Genomic DNA, 24,906 nt, shown 5'->3' with positions numbered 1-24,906 from the left:
AAAAAAAAAAAAAAAAAAAAAAAAAAATCTCTGTTTAATTAAATATTCCCCCCCCCAAAATTGTTTTTCTTTTACAACTGGACCTGGACATTTGAATCAGTTAGTATCACGACCTCAACAAGTCTAAAACTCTTGAGAAGTCACGCTACTACAATTAATTATAATAATAGATAATATTTACTGCCAGCTCAGCCTGGGCCGGGCAATATGTAGACAGGCTTTGCATGCAAATGCTGTAGTTTAGTGTCAGCAAGAAATACAGGCCCCGTGGACTACTTACTTACAGAATCGCCAAATTGCACATTTTTTTTTCCCCCAAATCCTCACAAAGCAAGTTTCTCTAACTCTTCTGTGCTTCTCTATTTGCCTTTATTTGGAAGTGTCTAGTCTTCGCTGCTAATCCATGTGAAATGAGGATGATTGCATTGAAAAATTATTAGGATGGTGGAGTACAATGTGTCAGAGTGTTTGGGTTACAAAAGCAAAAAAAAAAAAAACCCCACAAAAATAACATCGAATTCTAGAGCTGACCCTTTTGATTTTAACCCCTTAGGCTCCACTGCAGAGAGATCCGTTCCAACTGCTCAGATGAAGCTGAAAAGAGCCCGACTTGCAGATGACCTCAATGAAAAAATCGCTCTCCGGCCGGGGCCCCTGGAGCTGGTGGAGAAGAACATACTCCCTGTGGATTCTGCTGTGAAAGAGGCCATAAAAGGTAGGTAGCACAAATGAATGGCACGCTTCCCTCCGTGCTGAGGTCTGAGGGCAGACGTGGCTCTGAAATGCTGGGGCCCTGGGGGTGAAGACCTCTCACTAGACAAGAGTCAATCCATGGGTCGCTGTTCCAGAGTGTTCCCCATAACCAGAGGTCCGGGGAGTGAGGAAGAAACTGAAACCCGCTCAGCCTCCAAAGTCAGGTTAACACAGACCCGTCTGGTTCTGGTCAAGCAGGTCGGGGAGCTGACTTGATTTTAAACCTCAAAACATCTTCCCTGCAAGGTTCCATCACTTTGGGGTCATGGCGCTCTCCGCCCTTCCTCTTTTAAAGGGGTGTAGACTGGCAGAGTGGGAAGAGCGCTGGACCTGAAGGGGAAGACCTGGACGCCAAGCCCAGTTCGGGTGCTGTGGCTTGGGGCTTCCCCAGGTCCCTTCACTCCTCCAAGATGAATACCCAACCAGCCCAACTCATCGGCTCTTGGGAGTGAGGTTCAGTTCTTTAAGCACGTGAAAACTCTTTGACAACACACATGTGTGCTACACGGTTGAAGTACAGATACTGAAAGAGGAGACACAAACGTTAATTCTCTCATCAGCTACGTAAAATCATTTTGTAGACCTTTGGAACAGTTGAAGCCACGTGGATCCAAACGGCTGGAGGGTCCTGAATTCATTCACAGAGGTGTTGAGGTGGAATCTGGGAAAACCATGGTAGAAGGAAGAAAGGGAATCCTGGCATTCCCACGGGCAAATTACACTCTTCCAATGAAGCCTACAAAAGCTCTAAGAATTACTGATATATAACAAGCAATGCACATTTACATGTTTTGACACATTGTCCAATATTATGCATAAAGATGTTTTATTAAATGCTAAGTTCATTGTTAAACTTATCCACATTCTAAAATCTTGCAGCCAACCAGTCAGAGGCCAGCCACATGAATTTTGTATTTGGAACCTGTAAATATGGAAGAATCAACTCTAGGGGAGACAGTATCCTCATCGCTGCCCATTAAATATCCCACCGTGGTTTTCTGTCTTCTTTACTCTCTCTGTCCACACTAAATATCCTGTACCTTTGAACTTGGACTAGCCCAGTCAACAGTGCACCATCCCCGTCTTTACTTTGATGAGATCTAGGACAGAAAAGATCTCTATCGCGTATCTCTTATCATTTATTGAAACATTATATTTATTCCATGCATGCAAATTTATCTTGGATTTTTATACGATAGGCAAAATATCTCATTTTAAATCGCCTTCTTTGGTTTATAGAGAGATGATGTTTTTCCATGGGATCTTGTGTCATTGGCAACTCGTGGCTATTCCTTTTTTCTACTGGGCATTTTCTTCCCTCACTATAAAAGCCATTTATATATATTGAAAAGAAAAAAAAAAAAGCTAATCCTCCATCTGTCACAGGTATTACACATCCTTTTACCAGCATGTCGTTTGCCTTTTATTGTTGGCTTTTTTTGTTTGTTCGTTTCTGTCCTTTGCCTTTTGATTTTGTGTGTAGCGTATTTCACCTATAGCAGTTTTAAATTTCTGTATCGTGCAATCTCTTAATCTTTTATTTGTAGTTTCTGAATTTGTTGTTGCTTATCAAAAACACTTCCTACCTCAAGAATAGAGTTATTCACCTATACTGTCTTCTAACATGTGTATACTTCATTTTTATATTTCAGTCTTTACTGCATATTAAATTATTTCAGTGCACGGTTCGACAGACAGGTCTAATTCTCCTTTTTGCACAATTTTAATGGTGTATTTTATAATTTGTCTTAATATCTGTCTTCACAAGTTTCTTTACATTGGTCTGATTTTTCTAATGTTTCTTGGCTACTCTCACAAGTATATGGTGGGTGAAATTTAGAATCAGTTTATTATATTCCAACTCCAGTCCTATTAGAATTTTGTTTGGGATTGCAGTGAATTTATAGGTTAGTTTATGGTGAATTCATAGGTTTAAAATATATTAATTCTTCTGAGGCAGAAAGATAGTATCTCTTTTCACCTCTACGAGTCTTCTTTTATTTCCCTTGGTAAGGTTTTTCCAAATAAATTCACATCAGTTATTACTTACATATTGGAAACCTCTTAATTTTGCACATTTATTTTGTAACTGGGCATCTTTGAAGATTTTCTTAATTGTTCCGATAGTATCTCATTTTATCTTTAATTGTTTGCATGGGCAATCACATCATCTACAAATAATGAAGATGTGCCTCCTGTTTGTTTTTTCTTTCTGCCTTGAAGCACTGGCTGGTTGTTGAAAAGCAACATCATGGAATTATTAATAAATTACACAATTAACATCATTTTAAAAGTTACATGTAGTATATTCATAATATAAATTCAATATAATTTTATGTATTTTATTTATAAATTAAATCTTATTTATAGTATTAAATATTATATATTAAATATTACATTTATTAATTTAATGTAAATTTTTATTAATGTATTAATAAAAATTATTTTATTAATGTATTAATAAAATTATAATTATATATAATATAATTTTATTATAATAAAAATATAATTTTATTATAATTATATATAATTATAATAAAATATTAATGTATTAATATCAATTATTAATGTAATGTAAATTATTATTAATGTAATGTAATGTAAATGATTACATTACATTTATTTGTAAATGATATGTTATAATAGTATAATATACTATACAAATCTAATTATATATATTTTATCATATATAAAATATTTATATCACGTAGATATATATCTTACATATAAAATTATATGTATGAATTATATAAAGCACATATAATTTATATTATTTTGCATTATGCAATATTTCATTATATAATTTAACAATTATTGCTATATTACATAGTAGACAATTATTATTATTGGTACATTGCCAGTGCTTCAAAAGCAATATTATATAATGTTATATATTTGTTATGTTGATGATAACATTTTTTTGTTTTTTTTTGGCTGCGTTGGGTCTTCGTTGCTGCACACAGGCTTTTCTCTGTTTGTGGAGAGCGGGGGCTACTCTTCGTTGCGGTGTGTGGGCTTCTCATTGCAGTGGCTTCTCTTGTTGTGGAGCACAGGCTCTAGGCACGCAGACTTCAGTAGTTGTGGCACACGGGCTTAGTTGCTCTGTGGCACATGGGATCTTCCCAGACCAGGGCTCAAACCCGTGTCCCCTGCATTGGCAGGCAGATTCTTAACCACTGCGCAACGAGGGAAGCCCAATGATAACATTTGTTGATTCAGTCTTCAGTGGGAATTCCTCTGGTCATTCACCTCTAAATATGACACTAACTTGTGCTGGAGGTAGATATTCTAAGGAAGTGTTTCTCTATTCTGTTCCACTAAGAATAGCTTGCAAGATGGATGCTGAGTTTTCTAAATGCTTTCAACACGCATGAAAAGGTGATCATATGGGCTTCTTTCTTTGATCTAGCAATGTGGTATTGCTGTCTTTCCTAATCACCCTTGCATTTCTGGAAATAAATCCTCCTTGGATTTTTTCCCTAGAAGTTGCTAGTATTTTGTTTGAGACTTTACATCTCTTTTGTTGTTAGTTGGGATAACAGAGGCTGCTAAACAAACCACAAAATTTCAGCTGCTTACCAATAGACGTTTATTTCTTGTTCATAAACAGTCCAGAGAGGGTTTTCCTCGACAGCAAACCCTTCAGGCACTCAAGCTCCTTTGGTCTTGCTGCTCCACCATCCCCCAGAGCCAGGGTGGCAAACTTTTTCTTAAAGAATAAGCTGAGGTCTCTCAGCTGTCACAGCTACTCATCTCAGCTGCTGTAGTGGGAAAGGAGCCATAAGCAATATGTAAACAAGTGGCCATGGCTGTGTTCCAATAAAACTTTATTTACAAAAACAGACAGCAGGCTCACAGGCCCTAATTTTGCCAACCTGTGCCCTACAGTCTCATCATCCTCTGGATCTAGCTGGTGAAGAGGAAAGAAAGAATGAAAAGGTCCACCCACACGTTTAAAAAGGCTCAACCTGGAGATGCACACATCGCTTCCACTCACATCCCACTGTGAAAACAGTACACACGGCTGGCAGGGGTGGTGTTCCCTGGCTGAACAGCGATTTCACAGCAATATCTCTGCACTTCGGAAGGGGGCACATAAAATCTGATGAACAGCTTTTAGTTAAGAGTCTGAACAAGAGTCGTGCTGCGGGTACAAAAAAAAGAGCATCTGAGAGGTAACTGACATTGCATCATTAGATGACCGGTAGCATATGTCGATGTGAACAAAAGGAAGAGTCAGAGATGACAGTGAGGTTTCCCTCTTGGTCAGCTGAGTAAATGGCAGCCATGTATCAAGAGTGGAGGAGCAGATCCGGGGAGAGATGATGAATTCCCGTTTCAACTGTTGCAGCCGATAGGTCTGCAGGAACTCCGAGGGCAGGGATTCAGTAAGCAGTAGATTCCATCCGACTACCCTTCAGAAGAAAGTATTGGCCTAGAGCTGTAGACTTGGGAGACTTTAGTGTGTACGGTAATTTAAACGGATGGACTCGATAAGATTGCCCTTTCATTTATTTAGTTCTTCATTTAATATTTATGGAGCATCTTCTATGTGTCAGACACTAGACAAACGTACCAAAATTTCCGCTCTAACAGAGCTTATATTATAGTGCAGGAGACACAGACAACACACAAAACCCATAAATAATTATATATCCTAATAAAAGGTGATAGATGCTGTAAAAATAGAAGCTGCGCAGGGTACAGAGAATCAGGAGTGCCCAGTAGACGGGGTGTGAAGGGGGAGCTGGGGGTATGAAGGATGTATAAGAAGCAAAGAGGGCTAGGGGGCTCTCATGTAGGAATATGTAAGACAGAGGCAGGGATCTGTGAAGAATAAAGAGAAGGCATAGCTAGCGAAAGAGGTGGAGGATATAGGTTGACCTCATCCAGGGAACGTCCGTGCCTCAGGCTCTCTAGCGGTAATCTTTCAATGTGCGTGAATTCCTATGGGCAAGGCCGTGGCATCCTATGAAGTGTCATAGAGGCAGAGGGAGTTGCTCAGCGACCAGTTGTAGAGACAGCGCTCTGAGTAGCCCTTCCAGTGGTGGTGATGATACCGACCCCTCACCTATCTGTCACTTCTTGGGGTCACATCGTCCACCCTCGGTGAAGTGGTGACTCAGGGCTGTGGTTTTCTGTGTATCCTTCTCCTGGCATCTGTGTATTTTTCCTCCTCTGTGCACGTGCCTTTCCAGATGTGTTTACATTTTCCAGCTCCCTCTGCAGCTGTGCGTCTGTGTTTCTGCCAAGCCCTGAGCGAGACACTCATTGTCTCCCTCCCTCCCGGTTTTATTCAAGACCTTCTCCATCCCAAACATACAATAATCCAGAACCTCTCTCAGTGCAGGGAGGGAAGTATACTGTAAGACAGGGAACCAGCCCCTACTCTGGGATTTTTCTTCTCCTTCCCAGATGTCCCACCTCTTGCATCAGCTGAATGACTGTAGCAAATCGTTTCCCCCAAAACTTTCCTCTCCTTTCTGTGGTGCCAGCTAGCCATCCGTCTTCCAGCCTGCAAGTTTATTTTCTGAGTCAGGTAGAATTTTACAGATTCCCTGGGGAGGAAACATAGGCTTGTGTGACCAGAGTGACACAATGTGGATGAAGAGGGGGCCTTGTGATTTTACTGACACAAAAGGAGGCTTGGGGCGCCTCGTGGCTACATCTCAGAACATACACCTGTTTCCCTGTTTCTCCTTCTTAGAAAACCTCTAACAGCTACTCTCTCTCAGGCCAGAGCTGCAAATACAACAAGTATAACATTATGTGAGAGTGATGATTTACGAGAACAGAAACTGTACACTGGAGTTGAGCCTGGCTTTGTTCTGCTTACACGTGGTCGTTGTCACTTAGCATCCCTCAGTTTTGAGAGCCCTACTCCAAGCTTGTTAATCCTCTCTCTGGTCATCCGGGTGTCTTCTTAACTTGCCAGGAAGCATCCCTTAGGTACCAAGGAAGCTGGCTTCTGCTTGGGTAAAAGAGAACCGCAGCTGGCTTTCCCAACTCTTCAAACAGTGGAAGGGTCCCGGCATCCTGCTCTAGTGAACAAGCTCCTCCCCCTGAAGTGTCCTCCTCTTTTTCTTGAACTGAGCCAGGCTTCCCACCTGAATGCCTGAGTCTGCTTTTCAGCTCTTTTTTTTTTTTTTTTTTAATTGAACCTGTGATTCAGAGTATACAGCGCCATTATCCAAGATAAAGCAGTTCTTTTTATCACCGTAACCCTTCGACACAGGAAAGCAACGTTTCTGTCCGCCAGGGATGGCCCAGAAATCATCCATTTACAAGCGTCATGTACATTTTTCTAAAGGATCCTACGCTAGTCTTCGCTCACCTGCAAGCCCAAGGCTCAGACTTTATAACTAAACAGAGCAAAAATTCTTGTTTACTAAGTATCCAGTCATTCTTCAGAGACTCTGGAAGTCTGACCACTCTCCGATCATGCATTTTTAAGACAAATAGACAATAACCATGGCCCTAAGGCAGATGGTAGCGTCGTTTGCTTTGGCATAACTTTCTCGTGGACAAAATCTGTCATTCCATAATGAGAAATTATTTCCAAAGCGTGAATAATCCTTGGGGCAAAGAAACACACGGAGGCATACGTGATAAATACTTTTCTGAGGAAGGTTCTGGAAAGGGGGTGGGAAAAGAGAAGTAGAAAGCCAGTAGCTTTGAGGGGGGCAGTGACAGGGAGGAAAGTTAGGGTGTTCTGAGACAGTGCTAATGTATCTTTGCCCACCTAAGAATTTGTTCCTGGAGAATTAGCCTCGAAAGCTGTTACAGGACAAGTGTTTATGCAGCTGAATTGTTTTTCACAACTCATGTGTTCCTAGCATCAGGGTCTATCTAGAGACTTAAAGCCAATTTCTAAAGTGCCTGGGATCTGAGGAAAAAGAATGCTTGTTCCTCCAAAATTCCACTTTCATCTATTTCCATCCTAAAGGCATCTGATCCCCTGCAAGGGCAGTAGGTTCGGTCTTTGTTGGACAACATAATCCATGTCCTCCGGACTATGGTATCTTCAGTGTACTGAAATCTCTTTAGACAAGAGCCACTCTTAAACTGTAGCTACTGTCACCTGACCACCTCCTCCCTTAGGAAGTGAATTTGGCTTCAGTCTCTTCCAGGAGGACATTAGGAAGTCTGATCATGAATTAAAGTAGCTGTCATGCGAGCACCGCTCAGGCTTGCAAACAGATAAGCGAGCGAAGTTTGTTCTCACATTCCCACCCCATGCTTTCCAGCCCCTGGTGTGGGTCCCGGCGGAAAGGTAACCAGGACTCTAGCGATCGCATTTTCATCTTGGAATTTTAAATGTTTATGCAGAGGAAAGTCCAACTGACTCATTCATCCAATCACTTCCGAGAAAGAGGGGGGAAGGCGCCGAGTCTCCAGGCCGGGATCCCCAAGGGGCCGGTGCCCAGAGACAGCCCCGTGGGCATAGCCTGGGGGTGAGTCAGGGCTTCCAGAAGCAGGTCCTTGTCATCACAGCGCCTGACGTGTCTCCAGGGACAACAGCCAGCGCCCTACTCTCCCGCAGCGGCCAGTGAGCCCCGCGCCCGCCGTGGGGGATTGGAGCAGGGGCCCAGGGTCACAGCACGGAGCCGACAGACTTTGCTTGTTCCTGAAGCAGCCAGATAAGGTGACCTTCGTCCCTCTCCACCGAGGGGGGGGGAGCGCGCAGCCTTTCCTGTGACACTCCTCCTGCTCTGGGGAAGGTCTGTCTTTGCTTTCCCGGGAGGAACCTCTCAGTGTTTCTGGCTCCGGAGTTGGGCTGACCTTTGCAAAGCTGACCACAGGATAAATTGCCTCTTGGGTGGTCTTTGTTTTATTTTTTTTTTTATTTATTTTTTTTTTGCGGTACGCGGGCCTCTCACTGCTGTGGCCTCCCCCGTTGCGGAGCACAGGCTCCGGACGCGCAGGCTCAGCGGCCATGGCTCACGGGCCCAGCCGCTCCGCGGCATGTGGGATCTTCCCGGACCGGGGCACGAACCCGTGTCCCCTGCATCGGCAGGCAGACTCTCAACCACTGCGCCACCAGGGAAGCCCCACTTTGTTTTATTTTTGATCGTGGTGAACTTGGGACAAGCAGACACTGCTACCAAAAACAATAATAACAACAACGGCAGCTAGAAATGACGACACGTGTGCGTCAGGGACCATGTGAATAACATGTAAAACATGTAAAGCGCAGTGCTTTTACATGCGTTATTTTAATCCTCAAAACCCCGAGAGGTGACTATGATGATGTTGCCCATTTGATAGATGGGGAAATTGAGGCTCTAAGAAGTTGAGTAATTCATCAACAGTCACTCCACCACCGAAGGGGTAGAACCAAGAAACAAACCAACCTGTCTGGCCCACACTGACCACACTGAACACCACGTACCTCAGCTCCAAAGGAAGTCACTGCCACGCTCTCGGGGGCCTCTTGCTGTCACCATTCCCATCAGCAGGGGCTGAGCCTAGTGTGGGCTCATCTGTCTGCTCTGTCGCTCGCCTTCTGGCCTCGCAGTCAGAGATCCAAGCCCTTTGTGGTGCTGGGGGACTGGCAGGGCCCCCCGTGGTCGGCTCTCTGAGTGTGGACAGCCTCTGAGTGGTCCTCAGTGTGTCTGTCGGCTTATTCTGACCTGGTACAACATGCTTTTTAGAAACTAGATGGGAGTCATTTTAGGGGCCTTGGTCTTCACGCTGTGTTTGTTCATTCAGGTGTGAACAACTACCCTGTACGTGGTTGCATGTATTCATGGCTTCTTCATGTATGGGGTTGCATGTACTCATGGCTTCTTCGTGTATACAGTTGCACGTACTCATGGCTTCTTCCTTGACTTAAGCAGAGGAACCTTTTTAAATGATTGATGTCACTTGTAAAGTAGACTCCTCGAAGCTGTGTGTCTCCAGGAACTGGATCCTAAAATAATCCACTCCGGTGGCTGGGAGAGTTACTTCTTCATCCTTCCCACACCAACTCTGCTCATCACCACCCTGTAACTTCCCTTCTGCGCCCCGCAACTCTTGCCAGGTGCCTTCCCCTTTTCTGTCATCCTGTCCACCGTCATTTCAGGCTCAGCTCCATCCCACCTCGTCTGGGAGTGAGTCTGCCTGGACGACCCACATCTCCATCCCCTTTGTCTGCTAGCCAGCAACAGCACTCACCAGGCAGTCTAGTCCTTGACAGGCTCTCCGGTTATGTCCCGTGCAGATAGACGGATAGCATCCTTCTCGTGGTTTCCATATCTTCACCATACTGTATCTGATTATACTTCTGCTTCTCTCTACTCCTCTCTGAGTGGGAAGGCTGGAAGTGAACAAAATAGTTGAGGAATGTTCCATCCAATTCTGGGGAAAATGGGACTGGTTACCAACTCCTTTCTTCCAAACACTCTACTTCTAGACGTTTCCACATCATTCCAGGCAGGTGCCAAAGTGAAAAGGACGCGCTGATTTATGGCCACAACAACAGGGCTTCACAATCCTCCCAGTCCCTTTTCTGAGACAGTGGCAATGAGATCGAAGTGATCGTCTGCCTTCTCTCTTCTCACAGTCAAGATGTCACGTTAAGTCCTTCAGATCTCAAAAACTCGAGTAAAAGATGTTGTGGAGGATGGAGCTGTCCTTAGTACGTGTGTGCCGAAAAAGAAATGGACGTTGGCCGATTTCTACGCTACCCCTCCCCACTGCCACCAACCCAGTGGGTCTTGCGATGTTCCCTAAACAACATATATCTGTTGACCTCCCGGGAGGGAAATTGATTTTGCCTCCCCGTCTGCTGGAGGCTCTGAGCATACAAAGGCTGGGCCTGTGTCTTAGCTCGGTCTCTCAAGAACTGGGGGACCTGGATCTTGCAATGTCTTCGTCTGCAAAACAGAGATGAGAGAATGTGGTCCTTCCTCTGACTTCCTGGACCGTTCTAAGGCCTAACACAAGTTGATTGTTTCTGTTACTGCTGCCACTGCTAAGGGAACTGCTGATGGAAACCACTGTTTTTATCATTTGTTATCTTTCCCCTTGAAACTATTGAAGGGGGATAGTTGGGGGATTAAGAGAGAAATTTTCTCTCTTTCTCCCATCCCCGCCCTTCTTGTAACATTTCCGTGCATGTTAGAACGCTTGGACCACTTTGCCGTTTGGTTAATTCCCTCTCATTTGCACGCGTTTGGGACATGATCCTTGATGCGGGTGGAGGTGCTCTCCCATGGCGGGTCCTGTTGGGCAGGGCAGGCTGGCTGCCCCCAGGGGCTGGTGGGGTCACACGCAGGGCTCTCTGAGTTGGTCTTGCCTCACGGTCTACGCCAAGTAAATCCCAATGAAATGCTGTGGCTTCTGAGGTGGGGAGGGCTTAACACCCACTCCCCCCCCACCAAATCCCATGCCCACCTGGCCCTGAATAATACATGTCATCTTTTCAACAGGGACAAAGCCTTTAATTCCACAACTAGAAGTGGGACTTGAAATTTCAATGAAAACGTGGTTTCTAAAGTAAAGAAATTGACAGGTTGAGTTTACAATGGAAGCGTATTCATGGAGGCTCCTGGAAGGACCTTCCTGGGAAGATCGCAGGCACATGATCCCCTGGAGAAAGGGAAAATGGTATATAAATTCCTTCACATTGTGTGAAAATGACAGAGGAGGCTTCTTTGCAGAGCCCCGGGCGGGGGGGGGGGGGGGGGGGGGTGGGGGGTGGGGGTGGGGGGGTGGGTTGCCGTAAGAAAAGAAGGGAAGGATGTGAGCTAGCTCTGGACCTTAAAATAGAGAGGGAGGGAGGTGGGCGAGACCAGATGGGAGAGAAGAGTGACTCCTGATTGCAAAGAAAAAGTTGACATTTGTCAAATACCCGATGAAAGCCCTTTCTGTTAGAAAATGAATAGGTTTCTGATGCAAATATAGGAGAATACTGACATATATTTATTTCAGGTGATTCACGTTTTATATTATTCTCTGTACTTTTCTATTATTTCAAAATTTTTATAGTTAAAGATAAGGGCCCCTTGGGAAATAAAAGTTGGAAAACGAAAGTTCCCATTCATACAATGAAATATTGTGTAGCTGTTACCAAAATATTGCAGAAGATCTCTATGCGTTCACATGTAAAGATCTCCAAGATACACTGTAGGGTGAAAAAAGCAAGTTTCAGTACAGTATCTTTCACTCAGTCCTGTCTGTTTGAAATGCTTTTTCAATATGGGCGTGTCTTGCTGTATGGATAGAATTAAGTCTAGAAGAGGGAATAAATCATTAACGGAAGTGGGATTGTTATGTACCTTGTTATGTACATTTCATATGGTATGAATTTTTATAAGTAAGCATTACTTCTATAATCACAGAAAAGTAATAATGACTTTTATAAAGAATCCTTGAAACCAAGGAGCAGCAACGCTGGTCCCCAAGCCTTTCCAGGTTAGCAGGCTGCCCAGCGGGCCAGTGACTGGAGTTCCCACCTGCCCTGTCCTCGTCCGGCCTCTCTCCTGATTTGACACTTGCGTGCCTGAGTGAGGGTCCATGACAGATGCCAGCAGTGGTGGTGATGACAAGCCCCAAACCACATTCATTCCATTACTTCCAGCTCCTTGCTGCCTCTCCAGTCTCCACAGTGAGAGCGCCTCTCTCTTATCTGCCCCAAGCCTGAGTCAAAAGTTCTTGTCAGTGTAACTGCAGGATACCGGGCTGGAAACCTTGCTGATAATACATAAACTCCTTTCGAAGAGCTGTGCCTGCAAGAGGGTCATAAGAGCTGTGTAGCCTCAGCACATTTTGTACTGTGCATTTGGATAATAAGCCAGAGGAGATTTGGCAATTAAAAAACGTAAGGGAGGGACTTCTCTGGAGGCACAGTGGTTAAGAATCCACCTGCCAATGCAGGGGACACAGGTTCGAGCCCTGGTCCGGGAAGATCCCACATGCCACGGAGCAGCTAAACCCGTGCGCCACAGCTACTGAGCCTGCACTCTGGAGCCCACGAACCACAACTACTGAGCCCACGTGCCACAACTACTGAAGCCCGCGTGCCTAGAGCCTGTGCTCTGCAACAAAAGAAGCCACTGCAGTGAGAAGCCTGCACACCGCGACAAAGAGTAGCCTCCGCTCGCCGCAACTAGAGAAAGCCCGCGTGCAGCAGTGAAGACCCAACGCAGCCAAAAATAAATGAATAAATAAATAAATAAAATCACAGTACTATAAATGATCAAAATGATAAAAAAAAAAAACCACATAAGGGACATATAAGGATGTCACGATAGTCCCACCTGGTCTGGTAACCCCACTCCCCAAGCCAGTGTCTGGGTTTCCCTCCCAAGACCACGCAGGCTGCTGGGGAAGAATCTGAGCACGTGTGATTCGCTGGGGATTTCCAAAATAGAGACAAAGATGAGAGGAATAACAGCAAAATCCAAATAATAAAAATAAATAAAGATCGCGCTCCAGTTTCTGAGACACAGTTATGGCTTTTATAAACAGATATGCGTTCGTTGAGTGGGGCTTTGGGACATTCTGGTGACATTAGCTCTTCTGACACTTAGGAATTTAAACTTAGGAGCTCCCTGGCTTCTCCTTAATAGCAAAGTTTGCGAAACATTTTGTGCCAGTTGCCCCGCTTTATGTTTGAACACGATGCAGATGGCCCCCTGTCATTTCAGTTTCACCTCTCGTCGTAAAGCCCCAGGGAGACAGGGACCTTCTCCTCCTGCACCCGATGGCCCCTGTTCTTTCCTTCATCTTCCCCGATTTAGCTTCAGAAAGATGGGGGCTCACATACAGAAGGTGCAGGAATGGATCGATCTGAAAATGAAGTTTAATAAAGATGATAGACCTTTAATATGTCACTCATTCGTCCCTGTCAAACGTGTCACTTTTATAAACACAAGTTCCCCTGTATGGAGTAAATAGAGGGGAAAGCAAGTCATTTTAAATATATCTCCACTCCTACCTTGAACTGGAAACATCTAAGGAGGTAGGTAACTGCTCCTAAAAGGGCTGGCACACTGAAGCACTGCCACTGACCCAGTTCTTCTTGGCTTTCACTCCCTCAGGTAACCAGGTGAGTTTTTCCAAATCAGCGGATGCCTTTGCCTTTGAGGAGGACAGCAGCGATGGGCTTTCTCCGGATCAGACTCGAGGTGAAGACCTCCAGGGCTCAGCAGGATCCCCCCCAGACATGAAAGCTACAGAGACCCCTTTGGCGGGTCCTCGGGGGAAAACCCAGGTAAACAAACCACATCTCAGCCTGTCACCTCTTCAGTCTTGAAATCAGCAGTGCTGAGGTGGTTTTGCTTAGAGACCCCAGAGATGTCTCTTCATGGCACGTCATCTTGATGCTTCTTCTCACCCTGTTCGGTCCAGGGGTCTGTGTGTAAGGGCAAAAGCTTCCAGATAGCACCGAAAGAGAATCCCCAGAAATATGACCTTTTGACTTATGTTTTCAGTATCTACTCTGTCAAGTAGATCTCTTTTATCTCCACTTTTAGAGACAAGGTAGAAATGAGGCTCTCCAAGATGAGATGACCAACCAACAGTCTCCTGGAGAGAAAGGGCCTCAGCAGGACTGGTTTCAAAGCCCACGGTCTTTCCAGGCACTGAGTTACCACCGTAGGACCCTGGGGAGCGGGAAGCAGAAGGCGCTGATTGGCTACAAAGCTGGAGCCCCGAGCCAGTTCTACCCTTAGCAGGCGTCTACCTACCGAACCCCTGGAGCAAGGACCACTTCCAGCCCCAACCCAAACATAGCATTCCCCTTTTTATGGACAAATCCACAGATTGTCTAGATGTGAGAAATGGATATTGCACATGCTGTTAAAAGCACATTTATAAGGAGCAGTATAATGATAACTAACAACATCTACTGCCATTATTAAGCGCCCACTGTATACCAGGGCCAGTGCTAGGCACCTTGCAAGCGTTTTCTGTTAGATGTCACAGAGAAGGAAGTGAGGCTGAGTAGCTGTGTGGCCCCAGGAGCATGCAGGGCCCCCCACTAACACCTGGAGCTCCCCCTCTATAAGCCACACCCAGGCTTGCTGGGACCTTTCCTTGGCCTGGCAGGATGGTATTCCCAGAGCCCCCAGAGGAGATGAGTGTGAGGCCCACACAGGAGGGGGAGGGATTGCACTCGTGGGACCACGAGATGTGAATCTTCCACCACATCCTGGCTCTGGAGAGAACCCTCCGACCTCAGCCCCTACCCTTCAGGAAGCGTTTACTCCTCTTGGCCTCACAGGAATTATTCGATGACTTGAAATCAGATATTTTATATATATGATGTATATTTTATTAACAGATATTATTTTATATATTTTAATTATATAGAGATATCTCATTTTTATTATATATGGATATTTTATATCTGTATGTACTTCTAATTTTTTAAATTGAGGTATAATTGACGGATACCATTATATTAGTTTCAGGTGTACAACATAATTGTTTGATATTGTATATATAGCGAAATACACAATGTATACAATGTATACAATATCAGGTGTACAAAATAATTGCTTGATATCGTATCTATGGTACATATACACGTGTGCCGTTAAATACACATGTATTTCACAATACGTACGATAGATACAATATATCATTGTATGTATTGTGAAATGATCACCAGGGTAAGTCTAGTTCACATCCGTCTCCACACATGGTTACAAATTTTCTTTCTCGTGATGAGAGTCTTGTAAAATCTACTCTCCGCAACTTCCAGAGAGACACTACAGTATTGCTAACTATGGTCACCATGCTGTACATCACATCCCCAGGACTTACTGTATAGCTGGATGTTTGTACTTTGTAAACCGTATTAGATAGTGTATTTGAAAACCTTTTTACACTGTAAAGCATGCAGGAATCAGGGACAGTTTCAGGAATTATTTACCACCACCCTGTTTCCTGAAACTGTGCTGTTACCGGGTCGTTGTCAGGCCCTTCTTCACTCCATCAGAACAAAGCCAAGGCTGCCCAGGAGGAAATGTGGAACAGGAGGGAGACGGGAGACAGAAAAAGCAGAGCCAAAAGAGCCGTACGTTTATTGTGCAAGAGTTTATAATCAAAGCATTTTTCCTTCCCCTGCATCCCGCAGCTGGTCTCTACAGCCCAACTTCTTTGATAACATCAAACAGTACATCAGACCATTTGTATCTTATTACTCTGACAGTAAATTCCTCAGCTTCTGATTTAAAGATGCTTTGGGGAGAAGACGCATTCTTTTCTTTTTAACCCTCAGAGCGGGGCAAAAAGGGAACAAACACTGAACAATGCCAGGCAAAATGCAAAAATCATCTTATGTCAATTCATCCAGCAACCGCATGTGACAGATGAGGGCACAGGCTCTGAGAGAAAGGGATGCTACGGACCTTTGATAGGTGCTGGGGCTCAGGGAAGGGCTGAGCCGCTCGGGGAGATCGTGGAGCAGCCCCTGCCCCTTTTTCAAAGTCATGGCCTAGGATTGTAGGGGAAAGAGAGAGGGCACTTGGTCCATTTCAGAGTCCTCTGCATACGGGAACGTGCCTCTCATAAAGGTTTTCCTGATACTACACACATACACACACACACACACACACACACACTTACATATACACACAGACACACGTGCAAAGGGATACATATACATATATATATGCACACATACATTACACAGGCATACACACAGACACACAGAGAGACACACATGCACACAAATACAGAGACCCAGATGCGTACACACACATACACATACCTACACACTTTCCCTCCATCTGCTAACCCCTGTTTCATCTAACTTTTTTGTTGTCCTACTTTCCCCCAAAGCTCCTACACCCACTTCTCCCACTTCCTCTCTTTTTCAATCCCACTGTCAATTCCAACAGGTAGACCTAGCCGCAGGTAGGTGGAACCCTCACCCAGGGTGACCAGATGTCCCAGTTTGCCTAGAACGGGCCAGTCCTATACCTGTCTGCTGGAATAATTATTAATCATGCCTGCTTTCTCTCTTAAAAGTGTCCTCAACTGGATGACAAATTATATACACGACTCCTCCCGCTGGAGGACAGAATCTGATGTTCCTGAGATAAGAAGCTAGGATTAACACAGCAGACCTCGGGGGTGGGAGTGGGAGGCTCTACCGCAACATTTCCACGTCACACAGTCTTTACTCCTGCATCCTAATAATGCTAAACTTTGGATTTTTAGGATCTTATTTCTGGCTCAGAAAATGAAAGGAGTGACTCGGCCCCCCAGCCCGGCAACCAGTCAGACCCGGGGAAGCAGGGGCTCGGCCCCCTGGGCAACCCCGTCCCTGTACACGCTGCTGTCAAGGTAAGGTGGGCCGGCCTCCACGCCCGTCTGAGCACTCACCTCACAGGGCCAGCTCGGGGCAGGGAGTCCTGAGTTAGGTCTGTCAACAGGAGGAGAGTCACACGGGACCCACGGACGTGTTCGATCCACTGGGAGCATCGCAAGACAGGAGTTGAGACCTGGGCCATCAGTGTATATGGACCAAGATGCTCTTGCCCAGCAGGGGTCTCCTCTGCAGACGAAGACCCCCGCTGGGCAATGTTTGCCCTTCTTTGGGATCACAGCTCAGCCAGCCTATTCCTGACTTAAAAGGCTTCATCAGCTCAGCCTAGAGATAGACACAACTGACTGCAGCGCACACAGGCTTTGTATGTGGCGTAAAACAGGTGTAGGGCAGCTGCATTTTATGCAAGGGAAGCAAACCTGAAGGGCTTGCCTACAGCAAACCCTATATCATTCAAGCCGGTCTCCCTATGGAAATAAAGACAAAGCAGAGGGTTACACTCACAAGAGACACATGACTACAAGCACGATCACATAGTTTTGGTTTAAGTTTCTCAGGATTATAGCTAATGGTTCACAGAGTACTTTCTCCTCAGTTAACTGCCTGGTAGTCATTTGACTTTCTTCGTTTTATCCCAAATAACTTCGGATTGATTGGGGGGCGTGTTCTCTCAGCTCTAAAGCCACCGCTTGTTGCTGAGATGATTCTTAAGACACATTTTTTGAAAAGGTTGTAAATTGAGTTAGAATCAATGCTAAAGTAACGGTGCCCACCCACTGCCCCCTCCACTGCATGTACACGGGAGTGGTTTTCATCTTATAAATGGATGGCGGGTATTTCCGATTCCCAGTAAAGCTCCCCAGACTGCAGTGGCTTAAACCCAGCCTACAGTCCACTCAGCTTGACAGCGTTGAAAATAAGTGGCATTGATGAATTTTGTTCCCTGCAGGTGGAGGGTGGAGGGGATGATTCAGTGATTTCTAACGTTGTGTGCCGAGAGAAATTGCATCGGTATTTCTACCAAATTCTGCCTAATGCAGATGAGCAAAGCCTTCAGCCTCTTGGTACTAAGGGAGTATAATAGTTGCCCTGAGGAAGGACAGTCAGTTTCAACGAGGAGCAGGGTTGATAACCAGCTGGTCCAGCAGGACTTACGTGAAAGCCAACAGCTCTTCTGACTGGTCAGTGCCTGTGGGTTCTCAGCTGATGGATATTCATCATCTCTAAGGGAGGAGGCTACTAGAGGGCTTCTCAAAGAAGGAAGCAACCCAGCTAGGGGAAAACATCTCTGCCCTATCGACTGCGTAAGCTTCACATAAGGCCATTGAGAGCATGCACAAGAATACTCTTTGAAAACTGTAAAATCTTCTGTAAGAGAACGGTGCTCAGATTGCAGGCTCCAAGTAGTGCATATCAGGTTGAATAAAACATGATTCCTGGGCTTCCCTGCTGGCGCAGTGGTTGGGAGTCTGCCTGCCGATGCCGGGGACATGGGTTCGTGCCCCGGTCCGGGAAGATCCCACATGCCGCAGAGTGGCTGGGCCCATGAGCCATGGCCGCTGAGCCTGTGCGTCCGGAGCCTGTGCTCTGCAACGGGAGAGGTCACAACAGTGAGAGGCCCGCACACTGCAGAAAAAACACCCCCCCCAAAAAAAACCCCCATGATTCCTGCCCTCAAGGAGCCTACAATCTAGTCTGATATCACAGCCACCACTAGTCCATATGGGGCTTTGAGCAAGTAAGAAAAATGTGCCCCAAAGGACTTGAATAGACGTTTCTCCAAAGATAAACAAATTGCCCAACAAGCACACAAGAAGGGGGTTCCATGTCATTCGTTGTCAGGGAAATGCAACTCCAAACCACGACAGAATACCACTTCACACTAATTAGAATGGCTAAAATTTTAAAAATGGAAAATAATAAGTGTTGATGAGGGTGTGGAGAAATCGGCACCCTCGTGCACTGCTGATGGAGATGTAAAATGGCACGTCTGCGTGGAATGCAGTTTGGTGGTTCCTCAGTTAATTAAACACGGAATGACCACGTAACCCAGCAAATTCCACTGCTAGATACACACCCAAAAGAATTGAAAACAGGTGTTCCAACAAAATTGTATGCGGGAATATTCATTGCAGCTCTATTCCCAATAGTCAAAAGTTGGAACTAACCTAAGTGTCCATCAAGTGAAGAATGGATAAACAGGGCATATCCATGCAATGGAAGATTATTCAGCCAGAAAAGGGAATGAAGCACTGATTCTTGCTACAACGTGAGTGAACCTTGAAAAACATGCTGCATGAAAGAAGCCAGACACAAAGCACCACACAGTGTCTGATTCCATTTTTATGCAGTGTTCAGAATGGGCACATCCATGGAGACAGTAAGCACGTTCGTGGTTTCCAAGGGAAGCGGGGGATGGGGAGTGACTGCTTAACGGGGATGGAGTCACTTTTCGAGGTGATGAAAATGTTCTGTAACTGGGTAGCAGTGATGGTCGCACCACATTGTAAATGTGCTAAATGCCACTGAATTGAAAATGGTGACTGGGGATTTCTACGTTCCTTGTATTTTACCGCAATACAGAAGGAGAGTCCCCTTCCCCAGGTGGCCACAGCCCCCCATCAGGGCCGGTAGCCTCGGAAGCAGACCTGGGGCTGGATGTCCGTCTCCCTCCCCCCTCAGCAGGGTCTGCAGCAGTGTGACGGTTACGGGGCAGCCTCAAGTGTCATATGAGACATGCAGAGGAGAGACCTCACTGTGGGTTAGGAAAGGCTTCCCAGGTGAGCCAGGGTTTGAGCCAGCCTCGAAGGATGAGCCGACGTCAGACAGCAAGCAGAGGAGGGAGTCACAGATGGCAGAAAATGACAAGGAGAAGAGTCAGGAGGGGTAAGCCGTTGGAGAGGAGTATGTTTAGGCAGCTTGGTGATGGTCTCCTTTGCAGGCTGGAGTTTGGACTTCAGTGTGCCGTGCGGGATGGACAAACTGAGTGCAGGTGGCTTGGGGGGCGTGCTGCCTGCCCGGTGCAGTATGTGTGCAAATTCGAGGCAGAAGGCCTTTAGGAAGTCGTGCCCTCTCTAGCTGCAGGCCCCACCACTCCCTCTTGCCTTACACTAACTTGCTTTATACATTCATGCCCAAGTCTTAAACCACTGGGTTTGGGATCCAGGTCTGCTTTAGAAAGATGACTGTGCTCCCCTTCTATCGGCCATGCAGTTCTAGAAAGAAAACAAAAGCAAACCCACAGCCTTAGTATCCTCTGGTGTCAAAAATATGAAATTGTACAGTTCCAGGGATTCAGAGTTCCATGGGTTCAGCGGCCTTTGCCCCTCACTATCCAGAGAAAATGGTCCGATTTTCGTACCTTCTAAAATGTTCAGAGTCCCTATGTTAAGGCGACAGATAGAGAAAATGCCTTAGCCCCTGACTTAATTGCTAGACCCAGGGCTGCAGCTCCCCCAGACAAGCAAGTTCTAGGAGTGGGAGCGGAGGCTGCACCGGAGCAAAGCAGGGCAGAGCTGACTGTAGGAGCCCTGCAGAAACTCTCCCAAGTGCAGAAGACTGATTCATTACCTGGAGCGCTAACCGATGAATGAGCAGGGAGGAGAGCCCCTAGCCCACGGGAATACTTGAGTTCATTGTTCATTGGTCTCCAAGAAGAAGCCTTCCTGAGAAAACACAAAAAAGGCTTCGCTGGAGGGATGCGCTGAGTCAGAGAAAACTTTTTTGGTTAAAACGGGGAAGCTGCCCAGTCACAACATGCCCGCCAGCTATTCAGGAGCCCCCTCTTCTGGACACTGCTGGTACCACACCTTCCCTCCCACTTGTCCCCAGATCCTCAAAAGGCTCTACCATCACCATATCTATGTTCCTTTCAATCTTCCGTAATAAAGTCAGGGTTTGGAAATGTATGTTTTTTAACCGATTCCAGTATGGATCTATTGCTTTCCAATCTATGGAGGCCTTTGGATTTTAGGAGTGGGTTATAAATATAATCACACTGTCCTTTGAAATCTTATTATTTCAACAGTATGTTTCACCATTCTTCCATTGATTACTGAGATCGAAAGTAGAGAATGTTTTTCCCAACTTGCAAGTGAGGTAATTGAGATGTCATGAAGTTGGATGATTGTACCATGTTCAAAAATGTGTCTTCACTTCCGAGCCTGTGTCCTTAACTTTTTTCAAGGGTCCAAATCGTGCTCCATGATGGGTAACTTCTGGAAAGGTCCCAGTGGGTGACTAACCCTTCCCGTAGTCAATAAAGAATCTTCAGAGGATGTCACTTCCTGATCTTATATCAGTGTTTGATGGGAAGGGGAATTGATCTTACGTTTGAGGTAACAAAGATCCACATTCTGGATTTTCAGAGGCAAGCTGAACTTCATCTGAGTTTATGTCATTAATAAGTCAGCGTACTAAGGGCTTCACTAAAGGTGATTACATGCATACAGGTGAAAGAGCTTTTTTCTGAATCCATCCCAAGAGCAGAATATCTCCTTCGTTAGGCCGTCAGGTGGTTTTAGGTTAAGAAAGTGTACTCGTGAAACACAAGTGTACCTCTCCCTCTCCTCCGGGAAGGAAATTCTCCTGGAGCCACTTCTAAGACTCAAGACTCCCCGCCTCAGGGGTGTCCTTCCTTTGCGATGCATTTGCAGTGGATTTGTCCGTTAGGTACCTTAACGTCCAGGATCTCTTTGTGCATCCTGCCTTTGCTGTATTATGTGTCAGGGGTTCAGGAACATCCATCCCATGAAACGTCCTAGAGCTATATTCATGATGCCAAGCCATTCCCATCCATCACCTAAAGCACGTGCCGTTTCTCCATCCGCTTTGCAGTCCAAGTCCTTGAGCGACAGTAAGAACCGCCACAAAAAGCCCAAGGACCCCAAGCCAAAGGTGAAGAAGCTCAAATATCACCAGTACATCCCCCCGGACCAGAAGGCCGAGAAGTCCCCTCCGCCCATGGATTCCGCCTACGCCCGGCTGCTCCAGCAGCAGCAGCTGTTCTTGCAGCTGCAGATCCTCAGTCAGCAGCAACAGCACTGCTTCAGCTACCCCGGGCTCCACCAAGCTCAGCTCAAGTAAGTCAGGCAAGCCCAGGCTGGCGCCTGGGGGCAGACGCTGCTGGTGGCTTCTCTGGCTGAGGCCCCCGGGCCAGCCCCTGGGGACCCAGCGAGTCCTGCGCTGCGCCGCATCCTGGTCCGGTGTGTTTAGAGTATGACGGTTCAGAAACCACGCCCACTTTTTCAGGGACGGAAGGCCGGGAGGAAGCAGGTACATCAGTTCCCCTGATAAGAGGCCCCTTTGGGGAAACTATTAGCGCTAGAGTAATGGCAGAACGGAGGGGAGGAGCCATCTAAGAATGTAACACTGGAATTGGGAGCCAATCCAATACTGATTACGTTTCAGGCATTGGCTCAGGGCTGAGTGACTGGGTGACAGCCTCAAAGATTGACTCCTGAGCCCAGTGTGTGATCTCACAGTTAGGTCACCTTGTACAGGGTCTTTCTCCTCAACCATGAAGCTGGGAGGTAGGTTCCCCCACCTGCCTCTGTTCAGCCTCGGGTCATGCTGGTGATCATGCCACGTGCTGTACGCGATCAAGCTTCGTGCGCACGTTCCTTCCTCCCCAGGACAGGGCATCTGCTAAATCACAGATGGACGGGCCTCTCCCGTGGCCACAGTCTCCACCACTCCCTCTTGTCTCCCCAAAACTAGCTTGAGGGGTGCTTGCCACTTGCCATCTGGCCCACTCTGTGGTTCTCCCTCACCCTGCCGCTTCTACTGATTTGTTATTATGTTGCACTGATTATTATTGCTGATGTATTTATTATTACACGCCTGATCCTTCTGGGCAATTAGCTTGTGATCCAGTCTAATTGCAAGCCACCCCCTAAGGGTTCTGGTCACCCAGTTTTCCCCACACTGCCAAGCAACTCTCTGACACCAGCTGGGTGTTCTACAATTCAACTCAATTCCGATGCTCTCTCCCCGGAGATCGTGTCAGATCCCGCAGGTTGAGGGCTCAGTCCCACAAGACTGTCCCCTCCCCCTTCGGACACCAATCACAAGTCCAAGTTGTCACCTGTGCTTCTGACAGACCAGCTACAGATGGGAGGTTCCAACAATCCCCTCCTTGGGTTTGATTAATTTGCTAGAGTGGCTCAGGGAACTCAGAGAAACATTTTACTTACTAGGTAACCGGTTTATTGTAAAAGCACGTAACTCGCCGTGGGAACAGCCAGATGGACGAGACGCTTGGGGCAGGGTACATGGGAGGCAGGCAGAGCATCTATGGCCCTTCCAGGTGCACCAGTCTCCCCAAATCTCCACATGCTACCCAACCCGGAAGCTCTCCAAACCCCATCCTTTTGGGTTTTTATAGAGACGTCATTACATAGGCACGGTTGATTAGATCATTGGCCATTGCCGATCAGTTCAACCTCCAGCCCTCTGTCCTCCCCAGAGGTCGGGAGTGGGGCTAAAAGTTCCAACCCTCTAATCACAGGGGCCACCACCCTCCATCCTTAGGTGGCTTCCAAGAGTCACCTCATTAGGATAACAAAAGACAGCTCTGCACTCTCATGACTTAGGAAATCCGAAGGGTTTTAGGAGCTATGCCAGAAACCAGGATGAAGACCAAATATGTATTTCCTATTCTAAATCACAGTATCACACCCCCAGATGTATAGCTGACTGTATTTGATGGTATTTTAAGTGCCTCTTTTCTCTTTGTTTTTCAGGGAACCAAATGAGCAGGTGGTCAGAAATCCAAACCCTCCTTTAGCACCGCTGAGCAATACCCCTTTGTCTCCTGCCAAAAACAGTTTTTCTGGACAAACTGGTGTCTCTTCTCTCAAGCCAGGCCCACTCCCATCCAACCTAGATGATCTGAAGGTATACGGTTTGACATGATTTTCTTTCTTTCTTTCTTCTTTTAACAAATATATATTTTTTTAACCACTGTGGTTGGATACCCAATAGAACAGAAGACTGGGGGCTCCCAGCTCAGCTCTTCTCTTAATGTTTCTGCATCTCACATTCCTCCTTTGCAGTGAGTCATTGCAAGAGTCAAATAGAATCGTATACGTGATAGCCCTTAGCGCAGGGGGCGGCTTTGAGATTGATACAAGTTTCCAGTGGCCAACTTCACGATGAACTTTTACCAGTCTCTTGAAATAAGAAAAACAAGAGCCACGTCAAGAGCTTTTCATGAATCTAACTGCATTCAATATATCTGACCAGTCTTTATTTGAAGTATTTATTTCCCCACGATGTTTCGAATGTCAAAACGTCCTTTCCGTCAGGAAATGATGGCAGCAGTGGATAGAAGTTGAGTGTTTCTGGTGTTTTATTTCTTTTTCTTCCATCAGGATGCTATTAAATACGGAGGATAGTCCTTACTTAACAAGGTAAAACGTTGGGAACCCTATGTCGATAGTATAATTTAAGAGCAGGTGCTGTTCTATTATGAAATCCCCAATTCTGAGAACTTCTGCCCTGAAGTGTAGCAACAGCTTGTTAAATGGTATATGTGTGCTAGCAGTTGACTCTGGATCACACTCATGGATCTCAGTTCACTGAAAGGACGCTGGCCTTTGAGTTGAACCTGGTGTGTTTCAGAGCAGTCCTCAGGATCGGCAGATTCGTCCATCCGGTATTTACAAAAGGACAGAAAAGGATGGAGGCAGGGCCCTTCCGGGTCTCCAATGCATGGGCACACCTCCCTCCAATGCCTACTGCAGCTCCATGATTGCACCTCTTTACCTAGTTTCCACCCCACCGATTACTCTTCTCCCCAATAGGATCTTATCATTTTTCCCCAAAAACACTAAATTCCTAAAGGCCCCCGTGGTCCTCACTGGGCCAGTCTTATGGCCCTTCCC

At 46.1% G+C, this 24,906-nt stretch overlaps 1 protein-coding gene across 2 annotated transcripts in view; it reads left to right on the top strand.

The window, feature by feature from the left end:
* The window catches only part of MYOCD (myocardin), a 91,001-nt gene that overhangs the window by 48,634 nt on the left and 17,461 nt on the right, over nt 1–24,906 (top strand). For both annotated transcript variants that reach the window (XM_029212101.1, XM_029212102.1), the window contains exons 5-9: nt 554–715; nt 13,782–13,954; nt 16,912–17,037; nt 21,857–22,101; nt 23,764–23,917. In XM_029212101.1, the coding sequence (XP_029067934.1) occupies nt 554–715; nt 13,782–13,954; nt 16,912–17,037; nt 21,857–22,101; nt 23,764–23,917 (860 nt within the window). The remainder of the gene's footprint in view (nt 1–553; nt 716–13,781; nt 13,955–16,911; nt 17,038–21,856; nt 22,102–23,763; nt 23,918–24,906) is intronic.

The sequence above is a fragment of the Monodon monoceros genome, unplaced genomic scaffold, assembly GCF_005190385.1.
Source record: "Monodon monoceros isolate NGI ecotype Baffin Bay Population unplaced genomic scaffold, NGI_Narwhal_1 Super_Scaffold_9, whole genome shotgun sequence".
Classification (NCBI taxonomy): domain Eukaryota; kingdom Metazoa; phylum Chordata; class Mammalia; order Artiodactyla; family Monodontidae; genus Monodon; species Monodon monoceros.
Note: the sequence above shows the minus strand (reverse complement) of the source record. Positions and strands in the feature narration are given on the sequence as shown.